General features: G+C 37.3%; 2 protein-coding genes across 2 annotated transcripts; both read left to right on the top strand.

The window, feature by feature from the left end:
• The first annotated feature begins 3754 nt into the window (after positions 1–3754).
• On the top strand, positions 3755–4762 carry LOC129688657 (olfactory receptor 14A2-like). Its single transcript, XM_055623609.1, has one exon. The coding sequence runs from the start codon at positions 3755–3757 to the stop codon at positions 4760–4762; it is 1008 nt and encodes a 335-aa protein (XP_055479584.1).
• An 11163-nt stretch (positions 4763–15925) lies between these two features.
• LOC129688656 (olfactory receptor 14A2-like) lies at positions 15926–16867 on the top strand. Its single transcript, XM_055623608.1, has one exon. The coding sequence runs from the start codon at positions 15926–15928 to the stop codon at positions 16865–16867; it is 942 nt and encodes a 313-aa protein (XP_055479583.1).
• Positions 16868–17659: the final 792 nt, after the last annotated feature.

Raw genomic sequence — 17659 nt, 5'->3', positions numbered from 1 at the left:
GATAGACCTAGGGGGACAAGAGCTCCAAATGGAGACCAACAGAGCCATAAAAACCAAGCCCTGGGGGCCCTGAAGATTATGGTACACCAACCAAGGACAATGCATGGAGAGGACTTAAAACCCCAGCTCAGATGTAGCCCATAGACTCAGTCTCCAAGTGGGGTCCTTATTAAGGGGAGCAGGGGCTTTCTCTGGCATGAAATTATTTGCATTCTCTCTGATCACCTTCCCTTTGGGTTGCAGACTTGTCAGGTCACAGAAAAAGATAATGCAACCATCCTGATAAGACCTGATAGGCTAGGGTCAAATAGAAGTGGAGGAGGGCCTCCCCTATCAATGGCTAGGGGAGAGGCATCAGGGGAAAAGAAAGACGGAGGGTGGGATTGGAAGGAGATGAGGGAGGGGGCCACAGGCGAGATACAAATTGAATAAATGGTTATAAATGATAGTAATAAAAATGTGAAAAAGTAAAACCCCCAATAAATAAATAAATAAATAAATAAATAAATAAATAAATAAATTCAGTTAGGGAGCAGAGAAGATTGAAGATGGCTCATTTGGTGAGAGTATTTGCTTGCAAGCATGAGGACTGAGTATATATATTCTGAGGAAAGTGTGAGCCACATTCTTCTTGATCCACTCTAGTTTGTTTTCTTGGGACTGATCAGTCTGTCCTACAGAAAGTGCCAATTATAACACTAATAGTCTTAACAGAAAAGTATTAATGAGGATGGCTATTCAAAAAGATTTTCCTTTGGGGAATTTTAAGATTACATCCAAGTGTCTTAAAAAGATATATTAGAGACCTTTGAATTATACAGTGTTTCCAAGAGAATCTAACCAAGATTTATGATGGTAAATGATATTCTGATTTGTATTTGCTTTATTCAATATTGAGAAATGATCACTGTTTTGCATCTACTTTTGAGTCTTATAAGAAGCCTAAATTGTAACTAAATGTCCTGGTGACAGGTTTCCAAACTTTTGGGTGACCTATCAATAATCTGAATGTTAATGTATATGAAAAACTTCTTCTTCCATTGGACATATTGGAAAATCTTTGTACATATATCTGATGACTAATCAAATTTCCAGAAATTTGAGTAATCTGAATTGTTTTAAAGTACAGATTTCAATTTCTGTTCATTAAATATTAAAATACTCTGCTCCAAAATATTTAATCATCTCAGAGTGATTATGAGAATTAGGCAGTTAGGATAGATACTAGAGGCAATGCAATTTATGAGTGGTGTCTTCAACATTTTTGTAGGTTTTTTTTTTTTTTTTTTTTTTTTTTTTTGCATTTCTTCATTCTGATGGCTAGAATGAATTGGCAAATGTCACCACAATGCTCATCTCCCTTTGACCCTTTCTCCCTCTATACCATATCCTGATAAAACCTAAACAAAACCCACCCTTATTTTATATTAGAACTGTTCTTTCTAAAATATCATCTCCTGAGATATCTGTGCTGTTCATTTGTCCTCTGCATTTTGTGTGAACTAAAAGCTTTTATTTAATCAAGCAGTCACATAGATAATCTCTAAACTAAAAGTAGTTATTTCATTATCCTAGGATTTTTGTTTGTTTTGCATATTATTTTAAAGTACTTATATTTTGCTTCCTTCTAAGAAGAACAAGCTTTCCACTACATTGAAAAAATTATTTTTGTCACTATCATTTAATTCCATAGCTAATATATACATTGTATTGTACCGTTTTTTTTTTCAATGAAGAGTAAGTCAATACCTAAACCTAGTAACCATCAATGTACCCTATTGATACAGCTTGAATATACATAGGATATCAAAATATGTTGAATCTTACTAAAAAGTTATTCCAGAAAACATGATGTGATAAAGAGAAATATAGAAGAAGAAATGAAGGAAATGTTTTGATGTGGTGGTTTCTTAAGATTTATTTATAAATAAAACACCAGAAATTCTGACATGTTTTGTTACAAAGGAATGCAGCTGAACAATTAAAAATATTTCTAAATTTATCGTTTCTCCTTTAAGACATATCTACCATTTTTATCTCATGTATTTGTGTTTTTCAGTATTTATGTTTGTATACATTTTGCCTCCCTGGTGCATGCAGATGCCAGATATAAGTGTTAGATTTCTTGGAACTAGAGTTACTATCAACTGTGAACCACCATTTAAGTTTGAAAACTCGTGTAATCTCCAAGGGCAGAAATGGTTTTTCACTGCTGATATGAATCTACAGACTCTCACCCCTTTTCTTTTTCTTTTCTCTTTCTCTCTTTATCTTATTTTGAGAATATAATTTAATTATAATATTTCTCCCTTCCATTGCCTCATTCTAAATCCTCCCATATCTCTCTCCTCTCTCTATCAAATTCATGGCCCCTTTTTGTTATTGTTGTTTTGATTTAGTAACACACTTTGAGAATTTATAATTACAACACACACAACTATTTTAAACTTAATGGAATCTGATAAATATTTTCTTTCTTTCTTTTCTTTTTTTTCTTTTCTTTCTTTTTCTTTTCTTTTTTCTTTTTTCTTTTTTTTTTTTTTTTTTTTTTTTTGAGTAAGACAGGGTTTCTCTGTGTAGCCTTAGCTGCCAGGCTGGCCTTGAGCTCACAGAGATCCACATGCCTTTGCCTTCCCGAGTGCTGGGATTACAGGCATGTGTCGTGCGGCCTGGCTTATTATTTTCTTAAACTAAGGAATTTGAATTTTTTTGTTAGGAAAATCTTATGCCATGGGAAGCCTTAAATTAGACAGTTTATGAAAATTGAAAGTGGCTAATCAACACAGAAAGAAAATCAAGAGCAATTGTAAAAGTCAGGGAAGGAGTTTCATAAATATAAACATATAAGGTAGCTATGGATTTGAAAGTAGTGAAAAGAACACAAAGATTTTTAGGAAAGAAGGAAAAGAGTCATTGATTCTCAAACACTCCTGGTCAAACTGTGGCCTGGTTGATTGTTATCTCAGTTCTGATACATAAAGAATCTTATCAGTTTTATTGTTAAGACTGAATTGGGATCAATCCCCACTTGATCCACAGAAAACTGCTTCTGATGTAAAAGAGAATGTTGATTTGCCTTGCAAGCTGTTTACCAGATAGGCAACCTTGAAAGAAGACAAATTGGTACCTATGAGAAGATCACTTCTGTTTTGGCATCACTATTAAAGGATTGGAATGAGAGGTTGAAGCCAATGATTCAAGGAATCCAGATGACACTCAAAGAATGCAAAACACATGATAAAAGGTGACAATAGGCAATCTTTTGAAAACATCATAGGTACTGGTATTCAGCCTTGAAGAAAGACACTTATTCACTTCAGGTAAAGGCCCTTTGAATATTAAGTGTGGCAATGCAAGGTTGATCAGTGCTCTGACCAAAGATTAAGACAAAGGAAATAAAACAGTACGGGAGAGATTTGAAAACTTTGTCTTGCTGTTTGTTGCCCAATTGTTGTTGGACAATTGCAGTTTTAAACAAACAGTCAATTGTATTAGGAAAAGCACCATATATGTATTTTATAATTAAAAATTGTAATAAAACCTGATACTAAATTGTCATAAATAATAAATTAGTGCAACTTATGTATCAAGTGAACATAGCACTTTTCGGTAAGTGCTGTAACAATGCAGAAGAACTTTCACTGTTTTCTGGCTCTATCCCCACAGAATATTTCTGCACATCAGTGTAACCATTTGGAACTTTATCACTTTTTGTTCATCTCTCCTACCTGACAGCCCATGCGAGGAATCTAGAATGCCCAATGTCACTAGAATAGCAGGATTCATCCTTATGGGACTCTCAGATATTCATGAGCTACAGACTGTATGTGGTGTGTTCTTCCTGGTGATCTACCTAGCAGCCATAATGAGTAACTTTCTTATCATCACCCTCATTACTCTGGACCTGAAACTCCAAACACCCATGTACTTCTTCCTGAAAAATTTGTCTCTGTTTGATGTCTTCCTTGTATCCATCCCAATCCCAAATTTCATTGTCAATAGTCTAACTCACAAAAATTACATTACTGTTCTGGGTTGTGCCTTCCAGATACATTTAATGACTTCCTTCTCAGCAGGAGAGATTTTTGTCCTGACTACTATGTCCTATGACCGCTATGTTGCCATCTGCTGTCCCCTGCACTATGAGGCCATCATGAGTTTTGGTAACTGTGTGAAGATGGTGAGTATTTCCTGGACTTCTGGAGTGCTCTTTGGAACTGTATACACAACTGGCACATTTTCCATGCCTTTTTGTGGCTCCAATGTGATCCCACAGTTTTTCTGTGATGTTCCCTCATTGCTAAGGATTTCCTGCTCTGAAACACTAGGAATAATTTACACAAGTCTTGGAATTGGCTTGTGCCTATGCATGTCTTGTTTCATCTGTGTTGTGATCTCTTACTTTTACATTTTCTCCACGGTACTAAATATTCCTACTACTAAAGGTCAGTCCAAAGCATTTGCCACCTGTGTCCCCCACCTCACTGTTTTCACTGTTTTCATTGCAACTGCTTGCTTTGTCTATCTGAAGCCACCCTCAGATGTACCATCAATTACAGACAGGATGTTTTCTGTGATCTACACTGTGTTGCCTTCCGCACTTAATCCTGTGATCTACAGCCTTAGGAACACTGATGTCAAGTGTGCTCTGGGGAGGTTGCAGCAAAATCTCTGCCAAAGGAGTCTACTTCACTTAACATTTCAAAATATCTCTCAGTGGTGTAGTGCCTTACGCTTTACAACCAAGTTCTGTAATTTTTGACTTTCAAAAGACAACCATTTCTGCTCTTCTATGATAAAGCTCTTCTCTTTGGAGAATATAATGTTCTAAAAGGATTGGTTATTTTCTTTTCATGGTAAGACTCAATATCTGGTTATTTGATAACTTCTTATCAAGTTCACTTAGAAACCAAAGTAAAACAAAAACAACAGCAACACAATAGTTAGATATGAGAAGGGAACAATTAAGGTAAATGCATATATGGTTTCTCTGGTAGTTTTTCTAATAATTAGAAAACGGGCAGGAAGATAACCCAGCAGGCCTAGTGCCTATTGGGCCCAATCCATAGAGCAATATCAAAAGCTTAAGGTAAAACAAACCTGGAGAAAGATCTTATGATATATGTTATAAAAGACAAATAGTAGCCACTCAGGTTGAGTGCATTATCAGAAAGATACTGGAGAGTTTGAAATTTGTGTGACTACTTTTCTGTAGTTTCCCCTGAATACGGTAATTACAGGTGAGAGGAGGCAGAAGTTGTAATTCTAAGGAACGAGTCTAAATATCCTTCCAAGTTCTAGAAAGTTTAAAAATCTCAAGACCCTTTCCCATATTATGGAAGTGTTTTAAAAAATACTGGGAATAGTAGACTCTCTGACTAAGAGACCCTAAGAGCCTGGAAAGAACCCTCCAAATATGAAGCTTTTTGAAATGTGTGCATCTATTATCATAGTTACAGCTATTGTGAGCTGTCATCAATAGTAAGAATGACACTTTAAGGTGTTGTGACTGTCTTTGTGTCCTCCACGCTCCTGTAAGTAAATGATACTAATAAACACATTGGTTCACCAAGTTGGACTTTGGTGAAAATATTTTACTTGTATTTGGTTCTCTACATGCTCTGAGAAGGTGGTGTTCCTCCACAGAAAAAGTTAACAAAACTATTATTCTTTTAGCCTGCCTGTAGTGCAGGAAAGCACCACTTATACCTATGTACAGAATATTTCCATCAGTGTCTAGAAAAGAATTATAGATCCTACTACAATTGCAGAATTCACTTGTCCCTGAATATATTTTTTAATTTTATTTATTTATTTATTTATTTATTTATTTATTTATTTATTTATTTATTTATCTATTTATTTACTTTGTACACCCACTGCAGCCCCCTCCCTTGTCTCCTTCCAGTCCCACCCACCCTACCTCTTCTCCCCTGATCCCCTTTCCCTAGTTCCCTGATAGAGGAGGACCTCCTCCCCTTCTATCTGACCCTAGCCTATCAGGTCTCATCAAGGCTGGCTTCATCATTTTCCTCTGTGTCCTGGCAAGGCTCCATGCCCCCCTACCCCAGGGGAGGTGTTCAAAAGTCAGCCACTGAGTTCATGTCAGAGACAGTCCCTGTATCCCTTACTAGGAAACCCACTTGTAAACTAAGCAGCCTATGGGCTTCCTCTGAACAGGGGGTCTAGATCTTCTCCGTGCAAGATCCTTGGTTAGAGTATTGGTTTCTGCAACCTCCCCAAACCCCTGGGCCCAGAATTTTTGGCTCTGTTGTTTTCCTTGTAGAGTTTCTGTCCCTCCAGGTTTTTCTATTTCCCACTACCTCTATAAAGTTTCTGGCACTCTACCCAAAGTTTGGCTACGAGTCTCAGTATCTCCTTTGATACCTTGGTAAACAGAGTCTTTCAGAGGATCTCTATTGTAGGCTCCTGTCCTGTTTCTTTTTCTCTCCTTCTTCTGATGTCTATCCTGTTTGCCCTTCTGAATGAGGATTAAGCCTCTTCCCTAGGGTCCTCGTTGTTGTTTAGCTTCTTTAGGACTAGATTTTAGTATGTTTATCCTGTATTATATAGCTAATATTCATTTATAAGTGAGTATATACCATGTGTTTCTTTCTGTACCTTCAGTTGATAAACAGCTTCATAAAAGTGGCTGGATACAAAATTAACTCAATAAAATCTGAAGCCCTCCTGTATACAAAAGACAAATGGGCTAAGAAAGAAATTAGGGAAACAACACCCTTCACATAGTCACACATGACATAAAGAACCTTGGTGCAACTCTAACCAAGCAAGTGAAAGACCTGTATGAAAAAATACTTCAAGTCTCTCAAGAATGAAATTGAAGATGATACCAGAAGATGGAAAGATATCCCATGTTCATGGATCATTAAGTAAAAATGTATAGTAAAACGGTAAAAATGGCTATCCCAACAAAAGGAATGTACAGATACAATGCAATTCCCATCAAAATACCAACAAATTTAATTAAATTTTTATATTAATTACAATTTCTTCACTTTGTATCCCAGCTGTAGCCCCCTTCCTCATTCCCTTCCAATACCTCTCTCCCTCATCTCCTCCCATGCCCCTCTTCACATCCTCTGATATGGAAGGACCTCCTCCCCTTCCCTCTGACCCTAGCTTATCAAGTCTCATCAGGGTTGACTTCATTGTCTTCCTCTGTGGCCTAGCAAGTCTGCTCCCCCTTCATGGGAAGGTGATCAAAGAGCCAGCCATGAGTTCACATCAGAGACAGTCCCAGTTCTAACAGAATCTTTTACAAATCTTGAAAGAACAATTTTCAATTTCATATGGAAAACAAAACAAAACAAAAAAACTAGAATAGCTAAAACAATCCTAAACAATAAAAAAAAAAAGAAAAAGATCTTCTGGAGGTATCTCCAGCCCGGATCTCAATCTGTATTATAGAGCAATAGTGGATTAATAAAAACAGTAGATTAATGGGATCAAATTGAAGACCAGGAAAAAATCCCACACACCTATGGAACCTTAATTTTTGACAAAGAAACCAAAACGATACCATGGTAAAAGATAGCATGCTCAACAAATATTTCTGGTCTAACTGGAAGTTCACATGTTGAAAAATGCAAATAGACTCATATTTGTTCCCCTGCACAAAGTTAAAATCCAAGTGGATCAAATATCTCAACATGCTGGTCCAACTGGATGTCCACATGCAGAAAAATGAAAATAGATCTATATTTATCACCCTGCACAAAACTAAAGTCCAAGTGGATCAAAGACCTCAACATAAAACCAGACACGCTAAATCTGTTAGAAGAAAAAGTGGGGAACAGCCTAGAACTCATTGGCACAGGAGACAACTTCCTGAATAGAACACCAACAGCACAGGCTCTAAGAGCAACAATCAATAAATGGGACCTCATGAAACTGAAAAGCTTCTGTAAAGCAAAGGACACTGTCATCAAAACAAAACGCCTGCCTACAGATTGAGAAAGAATCTTCACCAACCCTTTATCTGACAGAGGACTAATATCGAGTATTTACAAAGAACTAAAGAAGCTGAAAAGCAGCAAACCAAGTAATCCAATTAAAAAATGGGGAACAGAGCTAAACAGAGAATTCTCGACAGAGGAATATCGAATGGCAGAGAAACACTTAAAGAAACGCTCAACCTCAATAGCCATCAGGGAAATGCAAATCAAAACGACCCTGAGATATCACCTTACACCCATCAGAATGGCCAAGATGAAAAACTCAAGGGACAACACATGCTGGAGAGGTTGTGGAGAAAGGGGAACCCTCCTCCACTGCTGGTGGGAATATAAACTGGTATAACCACTGTGGAAGTCAATCTGGCACTTTCTCAGACAATTAGGAATAGTGCTTCCTCAAGACCCAGCTATACCACTGCTAGGTATATACCCAAAGTTTTCTCAAGTACACAAAAGGGATATTTGCTCAACCATGTTTATAGCAGCTTTATTTATAATAGCCAAAACCTGGAAACAACCCAGATGTCCATCAATGGAGGAATGGGTACAGAAATTGTGGTATTTTTACACAATGGAATACTACTCAGCAATCAAAAAGGATGAAATCATGAAATTTGCAGGCAAATGGTGGGATCTAGAAAGGTCATCCTGAGTGAAATATCCCAGAAGGAGAAAGACAAACACGGTATATACTCACTTATATAGACCTATAAGATATGATAAACATAATGAAATCTATACACCTAAAAAAGATAATCAAGAGAACGGACATGGGGTAAGATTATCAATCCTCGTTTAGAAAGACAGATGGGATGCGCATTGAACATATGACAGGAGTCTACTGAGTGCATTTGAAAGACTCTAAGTAGTATTGTTTTCAAAGCAAAGACTCATGACCAAAGCTTTGGCAGAGTACAGGGAATCATAAGAAAGAAGGGGAGTTAGTCTGATGAGGAAAGGATAGGAGCTCCACAAGGACCAAATATATCTGGGCACAGGGTCTTTTCTGAGACTGACATGCAACCAAGGACCATGTATGTATGTAACCTAGAACCTCTGCTCAGATGTAGCCTGTGGTATCTCAGTAACCAATTGGTTTCCCATAGTGAGGGGAACAAGGACTATTTCTAACAGGAACTCAATGACTGGCTCTTTGGCCTCCCCACCCCCCAAGGGAGGAGCATTCCTGTTAGGCCACAGAGGAGAGCTTTGCAGCCAGTCCTGAAGATACCTGATAAAACAGGATCAGATGAATGGGGAGGAGGTTCACCCTATTAGTGGACTTGGCAAGGGGCACGGTGGAGATGAGGGAGGGAGGGAGGGACTGGGAGGGAATGAGGGATCGGGACACGGCTGGGATACAGAGTTAATAAAATGTAACTGATAAGAAAAAGTAAAATTAAAAAAGAAAAGAAATGAGCTGAAAAAAAAATATCTCAACATAAAACCAGACACACTAAACCTGTTAGAAGAAAAAGTGGGCAAAAGCCTTGACCTCAATGGCACAGGAAATAACTTCCTGACCAGAACACCAACAGCATAGGCTCTAAGATTAACAATCCATAAAAGGGACCTAATGAAACTGAAAAGCTTCTATAAAGCGAAGGACATTGTCATCAAAACAAAACACAGCCTATAGATATTCAGCAACCCTAGTTCTGACAGAAGGCTAATATCCAGAATATTTAAAGAACAGAATAAGTTAAACACCAACAAACCAAGTAATCCTATTAAAAATGGGGTACAGAGAATATCAAATGGCAGAGAAACACTTAAAGAAATGTTCAATGTCCTTAGACGTTCAGGAAATGGCAATCAAAATTACCCTAAGATTCCACTTCACACCCATCAGAATGGCTAAGGTCAAAAACTCAAGGGATGATTCATTCTGGAGAGTATGTGGAGAAAGTCGAACCTTCCTCCACTGTTGGTGGGAATGTAAACTTGTACAACCACTTTTGAAATCAATCTGTGGCTTTCTCAGTAAATTGGGAATAGTGCTACCTCAAGATCCAGCTATACCAATTCTAGGCATATACCCAAAAGACACCCCACCATTCAATAAGGATGTTTGCTCAACTATGTTCATTGGAACTTTATTCATAATAGACAGAATCTGGAGACAACCTAGATGTCCCTCAGAGGAGGAATGGATACAGAAATTGTGGTACACTTATCAAATGGAATACTGCTCAGCAATTAAAAACAAGGAAATCATGAAATTTTCAGGCAAATGGTAGGAACTAGAGAAGATCATCCCGAGTGAAGTAACCCAGAGATTTCAAAATCTTAAGCTAGGCTCAGTGGTTCTTTTTTTCTTTAGCCTGAGATTCTGGATGTAGAACTCTCAGCTGCTTCTCCAGCATCATGACTGCCTGAGTGCCCCCACTTTCCCTGCTATGATAATGATGAACAACTAAACCTCTAAATCTGTAAGCAAATCCCGATTCATTGATTTCTTTTATGAGCTGTCATGGCCATGGTGAAAATTAGAGCCCCAGAACATGTCCTAAGAACATACTACATCAAAATGAGGTAGAAGCACAGTGAAAAATTAGTTCATCTCTCTCACTTCTTAACCATAGATACATTGTAATCATCTAACAATTCATGGTCCTGCCACCATCTCTTCCCCAAGATCATAGACTACATGATCAAACTACATGGCAAAATAACAATTATTCCATTAAGTTACTGTTTTAAGTATTTTGTCACATCAATGTGAAATGTAAATTGATACAGAACATTGGTATAAAGACGTAGGTATCTTGCTATAATAAACCTTAGTCTCTGTTTCTTTTTTTAAATTTTTTATTAATTACACTTTATTCATTTTGTATCCCCCCATAATCCCCTCCCTCCTCCCCTCCCGATCCCACCCTCCCTCCCCTTTCTGCATGCATGCCACTCCCCAAGTCCACTGATAGGGGAGGTTCTCCTCTTTTTTCTGATCTTAAGTCTATCAGTTCTCATCAAAAGTGGCTGCATTGTCCTCTACTGTGGCCTGATAAGGCTGCTCCCCCCTGAGGGGGAAGTGATCAATGAGCAGGCCAATCAGATTATGTCAGAGGCAGTCCCTCTTCCCATTACTATGTAACCCACTTGGACACTGAACTGCCATGGGCTACACCTGTGCAGGGATTCGAGGTCATCTCCACGAATAGTCCTTGGTTGGAGCATGAGTCTCTGGGAAGTTCCCTGTGTTCAAATTATCTTGTTCTGTTGCTCTCCTTGTGGAGTTCCCATCCCCTCCAGCTCTTACTAGTCTCTGTTTCTTAATATTTGAGAAATTATTTATAAGAATAAAGAGGGAGAATTTAGAGTTGTAGTTTAATGTAGCTTATGAATGCAGAGACTGGTGGAACATTTTGATAGACTCTTCACCATGTTAATCCTACCAATCCATTGATAAACTCTTCAAAGGACAGAATTCCTAGAGAAATGAAAACATTGAAGATTTGGCTCCTGAGGCTTCATAAAGCAAACAAGGCCTTTATTCGTGTTGTAAACTGGATTGAAAACATTTATGTTGTATTCTGACAACAAACCTGTATACAGTCTGTCCATATCCTGAAATGTTGTGTAAGACTGAATTTGTAAGTATTAGTTAGACTCTGTTTTTTCACATAGGGCCTTTAAGAAAGCATACGCTTCAGGGAGTGGTATGGTTACTACTCAGTGCTTTTAGTCATGTCTATGGTGAGAAATTTCTGAAAGGTAAGAAAAACATACCTAAGGGAGGAAGTAGTCTAAGAAAATTTAAAGTGGTAGACCATGACAAAGTAGACAAAAATCTTTAATAGTGTCATTAATCACAAAACATCATTTCACACATGGAAAAATAGAAAGGTCATTTAAAGTAAAACCCCAACTATCAACTTGTTAAAGTATAAATGTCTTGAAAGAAGAAATCCCCAATCAAATATGTTTTGGTTCTTTGTTGCAAAACTCTCACTTAGGGAACTATTTCCCCAGGGCCAGCATCAAAGGAATACAAAGGCCACTGAAACTATAGGACAGTGTCCAGGTTACATGTGAGTTGACTCACCAGTAGAGCTCACCAGTGCTATAAATATGATGCTAGTCTTTAGAATGAAATATGGACAAATGAAAGATGCATGGATACTTAAACAAAGGTTCCAGGCAGTTACAGAGTCCAAACAATGTTTTCCAGGCTCATATAGAGTTCCTACTAGCAAAATTTGAGAAGGATCTGAGCAAGTGAAATCTGGAATGTAAGGAAACATCAGAATGCTGGCAATACCAAGATTATGGGGTGTCTATTAAGGCAAGCTGCTGGTATCTTGTAGAATCAGCTCACTGAGAAGCCACATGAGCTGTGGATTTAAAAACTGGATGAGTAAGACACTCAAGTGAATTGAAGAGCAGATAATTCTATCAGATACCTCAAACTCCAGATACAAAGGAAAACTTATGCAGAGTTACATGCTAGGTTTCCCTCTTCTATTGACTTGATCCTCCCTTATTTTACCTCATTATTCCCTTTTTATAATGACAACATTTTGTTCATGTCATTGAATACATGAAGGATATAATTTGAATTTTCAAAACCAGACATCAATTACTCTGGGTTTCCAGATAAATAGTACCATGCTCTTATGAATATTTACTTAATTTAAAACTATATCTGTTGTCTTATATATGTGAATATACAAGAATATAAGTGTGTTGATTGTATATGTGAATGAGGATACCATCAGGAGCAAGAACAGACTACTGTAGCTATTGTTATGTATAGTTGTGGACATGTGATGCAGATTTTGGGGACCAAAATGGCTTCCTAAGCAAGATCAAAATCAGCTCTTAACCACTTAGTCATTCTTACAGGACCCCGGGCCACATATATTCAAACAATGTTATAATTGTTCAGATTTTAGGGATACTTAGAGGTGTAATAAACAGATTTAGCATTATGAAATCAATGTGAGACTTTAAAAACCACAGTGTAAATTCTATGCTTTAAACGTGATGCATCAACTAGAGCATCAAGATGACAGGACATAGAGCTGAGACTGGTAATGTTTATTGTCAAGTTGATGAGATTTAGAATCATCTAAGAATAAAAATCAAAGGGTCTACAAGGAAATTTCCAGTAAGGCTTGACCTTGGTAGGAGGATGTACGCTGGTGTGATGGCATGATGATATGATGGCTCTATTTTCTGAATTTTCATCCTGTGTAGAAAAGGGGAAGATGGGAAGAATGCCATTAGAGTGGTATAGTTTTTTCTTTTTCTGCTTTCTGACAGCAGGTATGCTGTGAACAATTCTTTCATGATCCTGCAACTATGGATTCTTTGCTATGACAGACTTTACCTTCAGACCATGGACTAAAGTCAGTCCTTCTTTTCACATGTATTCTTTTTTCCCATAAATTATGTCAAAAACTTGAGAAAAGTAATTGGTACAGGTGGTATGGCAGGAGTTTTTAATAAATGTTTCAACTTTTGTGTTGTATAACATTTGCTTAAAACTTTGGTGTATCTCTCATACTGTGCATTGTATAACCAAGAAAGCAATGCAGACGCTGAGACTCATAACCAAACCTTGGGCAGAGTACAGGGAATCATGTGAAGGAAGAGGGAGTTAATATAACCTGGAGGGGCAGGAACTCCACAAGGACCAAATATATCTAGGCGCAGGGGTCTTTTATGAGACTGTTTTTCCAACCAAGGACCATGTACAGATATAACCTAGAACCCCTGCTTGGATGTAGCCCATGGTAGCTCAGTATCCAAGTGGGTTCCTTAGTAGGGGAACAGGGACTATTTCTGACATGAACTCAATGGATGGCTCTTTGACCTCCCCTCCTCCCCTAGGGAGGAACAGCCTTGCTAGTCCACAGAGGAGGACATCGAAGCCAGTCCTGAAGAGACCTGATAAGCTAGGGTTGGATGGAAGAGGAGGTGGACCTCCCCTATCAGTGGACTTGGAAAGGAGCAGGGAGGAAATGAGAGAGGGAGGATAGAATTGGGAGGGAATGAGAGAGGGAGCTACAGCTAGAATACAAAGTAAATGACCTGCAATTAATATAAAAAAATAAAAATTATAAAAAAAGACAAAAAATACATTATTATATTAATTTTGGGGAAAATATGAGTATGTTCTTCATGATCTATCCCAATGTATTTTCTAGGGACTAAGTAGGTATTTTATAAAAATACAAATTATTACGAAACTATTTTTGCCTTTTTCTCCTTTATCAATCAATCTATCTATCTATCTATCTATCTATCTATCTATCTAACTAACTATTTATCTATTATTATCTATTTATTTATTATTACAATTTATTCACCTTTTATCCCAGCTATGGCCTCCTCCTTTGTCTCCTCCCAGTCCCATCTCTCCTACCTCTTCTTCTCCTATGTCCTTCTCCTAGTCTGTTGATAGGGGAGGTCCTCCTCCCCTTCAATCTGACCCTAGCTTATCAGATCTCATGAGGACTGGCTGCATTGTCTTCCTCTGGGGACTGGCAAGGCTGCTGCCCCCAGGGGGAGGTGATCAAAGAGCCAGCCACTAAAACACTAATTATCTTAAGACATAGATTTTAATAAGGCTATCCAGAAAGATTCACCTTTGGGAATTCCCAGGGAGTAGCCAATTGACTTAAAAAGATCTATTAGAGACACTTAGATTATATGATATTTCAGACTAATTCACATCAGAGTTAACACAAAGTTAAAATATTTTTATGTGCATTCTCATGCTAAGAAATGACTACAGTTTATCTCAGAACTTTGAATTTTCTTACATACTAAAAATGCAAACATATGCTATCATTTTAGAGTTTTCAAAGACAGGTACATGTTCTCTGTTCATTTCAGGTGATCCACTGCTAACTTAAATTTGAATGGATGTAAAAAACTTCTCCTTCCTCAAGTTGACCTGAAAGAAAATCTGCCTACATATATCTGAAAAGTAATGCTTTTCTAGGAGAGTGAAGAATCTTAATTGTTCTAAGGTACAAATTTCAAATTTCCACTGGTAAAATGTTAAAATGCACTGTCTAAAATAATTTTAAATATTAAAGATATAGACAAAACTGGACAAGTTATTAAAATCGATGTAATTTAGCAGTGATTTATTTACCTTTATTTCTCCTGTTTGCCTTCTTTTTTTCTGTATTTCCCCAGTCTGAGGGTTATAATACCTTGGCAAATGTGCTAAATTTAAGCTCCATAACACATATTTTTTTTTCTGTGCCTACAGACAACTTTTCTGTAAATATTCGAAATAGGATTCATCCTTCTGTTAAACTAGAGTTGTGCTTTCTGAAATATCATCTCTACAGATGTTTGCTATTTACATTTGAACTATAAATTTTGGTGGAAAAATCCTTAAACTCATGTAGCCAAGGGCATATTTTATTGTCATAAAACATATCATCTGAAGATTTTTGTCATATATTAGAATATTTTATATGTTTATCCTTACCTCTATTAGTGGAAAAGAAAATACCCCCATAATCTCTATTTTATTTTTTATTATTTAGTCCAGATAATATGAGTGCACTCACTTGCTAACACACACACACACACACACACACACACACACACACACACACCACCACCACCACCACCACCACCACCACACACACACTCACAGAGTCGGGGGGGGAGGGAGAAAGTGTCAGAAATGAATAAATGAGAGAGGAGGAGAAAGAAAGAGGGAGAGAAATACATAAAGAAAATGTACACAGAAATGGTAGAGGGCAAGTGTATGAGAGCATGGGAGAAAAAAAATGAGAATTTTATGCAAGGGTAAATTACCTTAGGTAGTCTCTTGACTCCCATTCTACTGACCACATCTTCACATCAGTGTAATAATTTGGAATGATGTCGTTTTTAAAACTCATGTTTTGTTTTTTTGTTCTGTTTTTTTGTTTGTTTGTTTTTAACCTGACCGGACCTGGAAAGTATATAGTATGACAAACGTTACTGCAGTAACTAGATTCATCCTGATGGGGTTCTCTGACACACCGGAGCTACAGACTTTATGTGGAGTGTTCTTCTTGATGATGTACATGGAAACTCTAGTGAGTAACCTCATCATCATCACTCTCATCACCCTCGACTTGAAGCTTCAAACACCCATGTACTTCTTCCTGAAGCATCTCTCCCTGTTGGATGTCTTTTTTGTTTCTGTCCCGATCCCAAATTTCTTTGTCAACAGCCTAACTCACAACAGTTCTATTTCCGTTCTGGCTTGTGCCTTCCAGGTGTTTTTAATGACTTCTTTCTCAGCAGGAGAAGTGTTTGTCCTGACAGCTATGTCCTATGACCGCTATGTTGCCATCTGCTGTCCCCTGCACTATGAGACCATGATGAGTAATCCTATCTGTGTGCTGATGGTGAGCATGTCTTGGGCCTCTGGAGTACTCTTTGGAGCCATATATACATCTGGCACATTTTTCATGCCTTTTTGTGGCTCCAATGTCATCCCACAGTTTTTCTGTAATGTTCCTTCATTGCTAAGAATTTCCTGCTCTGAAACATTTGTGGTTATTTACACAAGTCTGGGAATTGGTGTTTGTGTGGGTGTGTCTTGTTTCATCTGTGTTGTGATCTCTTACTTTTACATTTTCTCCACGGTACTAAAGATTCCTACTACTAAAGGTCAGTCCAAAGCATTTGCCACCTGTGTCCCCCACCTCACTGTCTTCACTGTCTTTATTGTTACTGCTTGCTTTGTCTATCTGAAGCCATTCTCAAATAACCCATCAATTTCTGACAAGCTCTCTTCTGTGCTTTATACTTTGTTGCCTCCAGCACTTAATCCTCTGATATACAGCTTGAGAAACACTGATGTCAAAAGTGCTCTGAGGAGGTTGCAACAAAATCTTTGCTTGAGATGTTTACTCATTTAATACTCCAAAGCATTAGAGAATTGTATGGTACATCGTAGGTTAGAGGGACATTTTAAGACTTAAATCTTTATAGCTGGGATACAAAGTGAATAAATTGTAATAAATAAAAATATTTAAAAACAAAAAAGAGGTTATAAACTAAAAAAAAAAAGATTTTCATCTTTGGAGACTTGGGGGTGAATAATTGTATGTACCTGATAGTTCATTTCTTCTGGTTCTTATATAGAAGAAATCAAAGCGATTGACATAGTTAAAAGGACTCCATAGTTTGTAAAGTATGTTCACTTTTATGAATAACAGTGAGAATGTAATATCCTAAATCCAGTGCATTCTGGAGATTTACTCGAATCCATAACATAGCATCTTAAGATATGTACAACGAATTCTCAGATTGACACTGGTATGTTGTGGAGCCATATCATTTATGTGTGTGTCTCTTTGTCCAATACACAGTAACTTTCACCTTTAACTATGTGAAGGGACATGTTTTCATCTAATGCTATAGTCTTTAGGACCCATTTTAATTATAGCAGAAATCACTGACTGATTTCTCTTGGCTTATTTGCTAGTGTCCTCTATGGGAAAGACTATTTTTTAGTCTGTGTTATCTTCAGGATACTCTATTTCATCAAACTGAGCCTCATATCAAGTAATTAATAAAAAATAAATAAATTTTAAAAAAGAAAACAACCTACTTTTAAAATGAATTTTCTATGATTCCATACTTATTTCTAGTAATGTTATGTTGTCTTATAGTAAGTTTGATGAAATAGTACTGTCAGGGAGTTATAC

Source organism: Psammomys obesus, unplaced genomic scaffold (genome assembly GCF_907164565.1).
Source record: "Psammomys obesus unplaced genomic scaffold, mPsaObe1.curated_primary_1811, whole genome shotgun sequence".
Lineage (NCBI taxonomy): Eukaryota > Metazoa > Chordata > Mammalia > Rodentia > Muridae > Psammomys > Psammomys obesus.
Note: the sequence above shows the minus strand (reverse complement) of the source record. Positions and strands in the feature narration are given on the sequence as shown.

Excerpts from the sequence above, each read along its gene's own strand:
- LOC129688656 (XM_055623608.1), top strand. The coding sequence starts at position 15,926 with ATGACAAACGTTACTGCAGTAACTAGATTCATCCTGATGGGGTTCTCT.
- LOC129688657 (XM_055623609.1), top strand. The coding sequence starts at position 3,755 with ATGCCCAATGTCACTAGAATAGCAGGATTCATCCTTATGGGACTCTCA.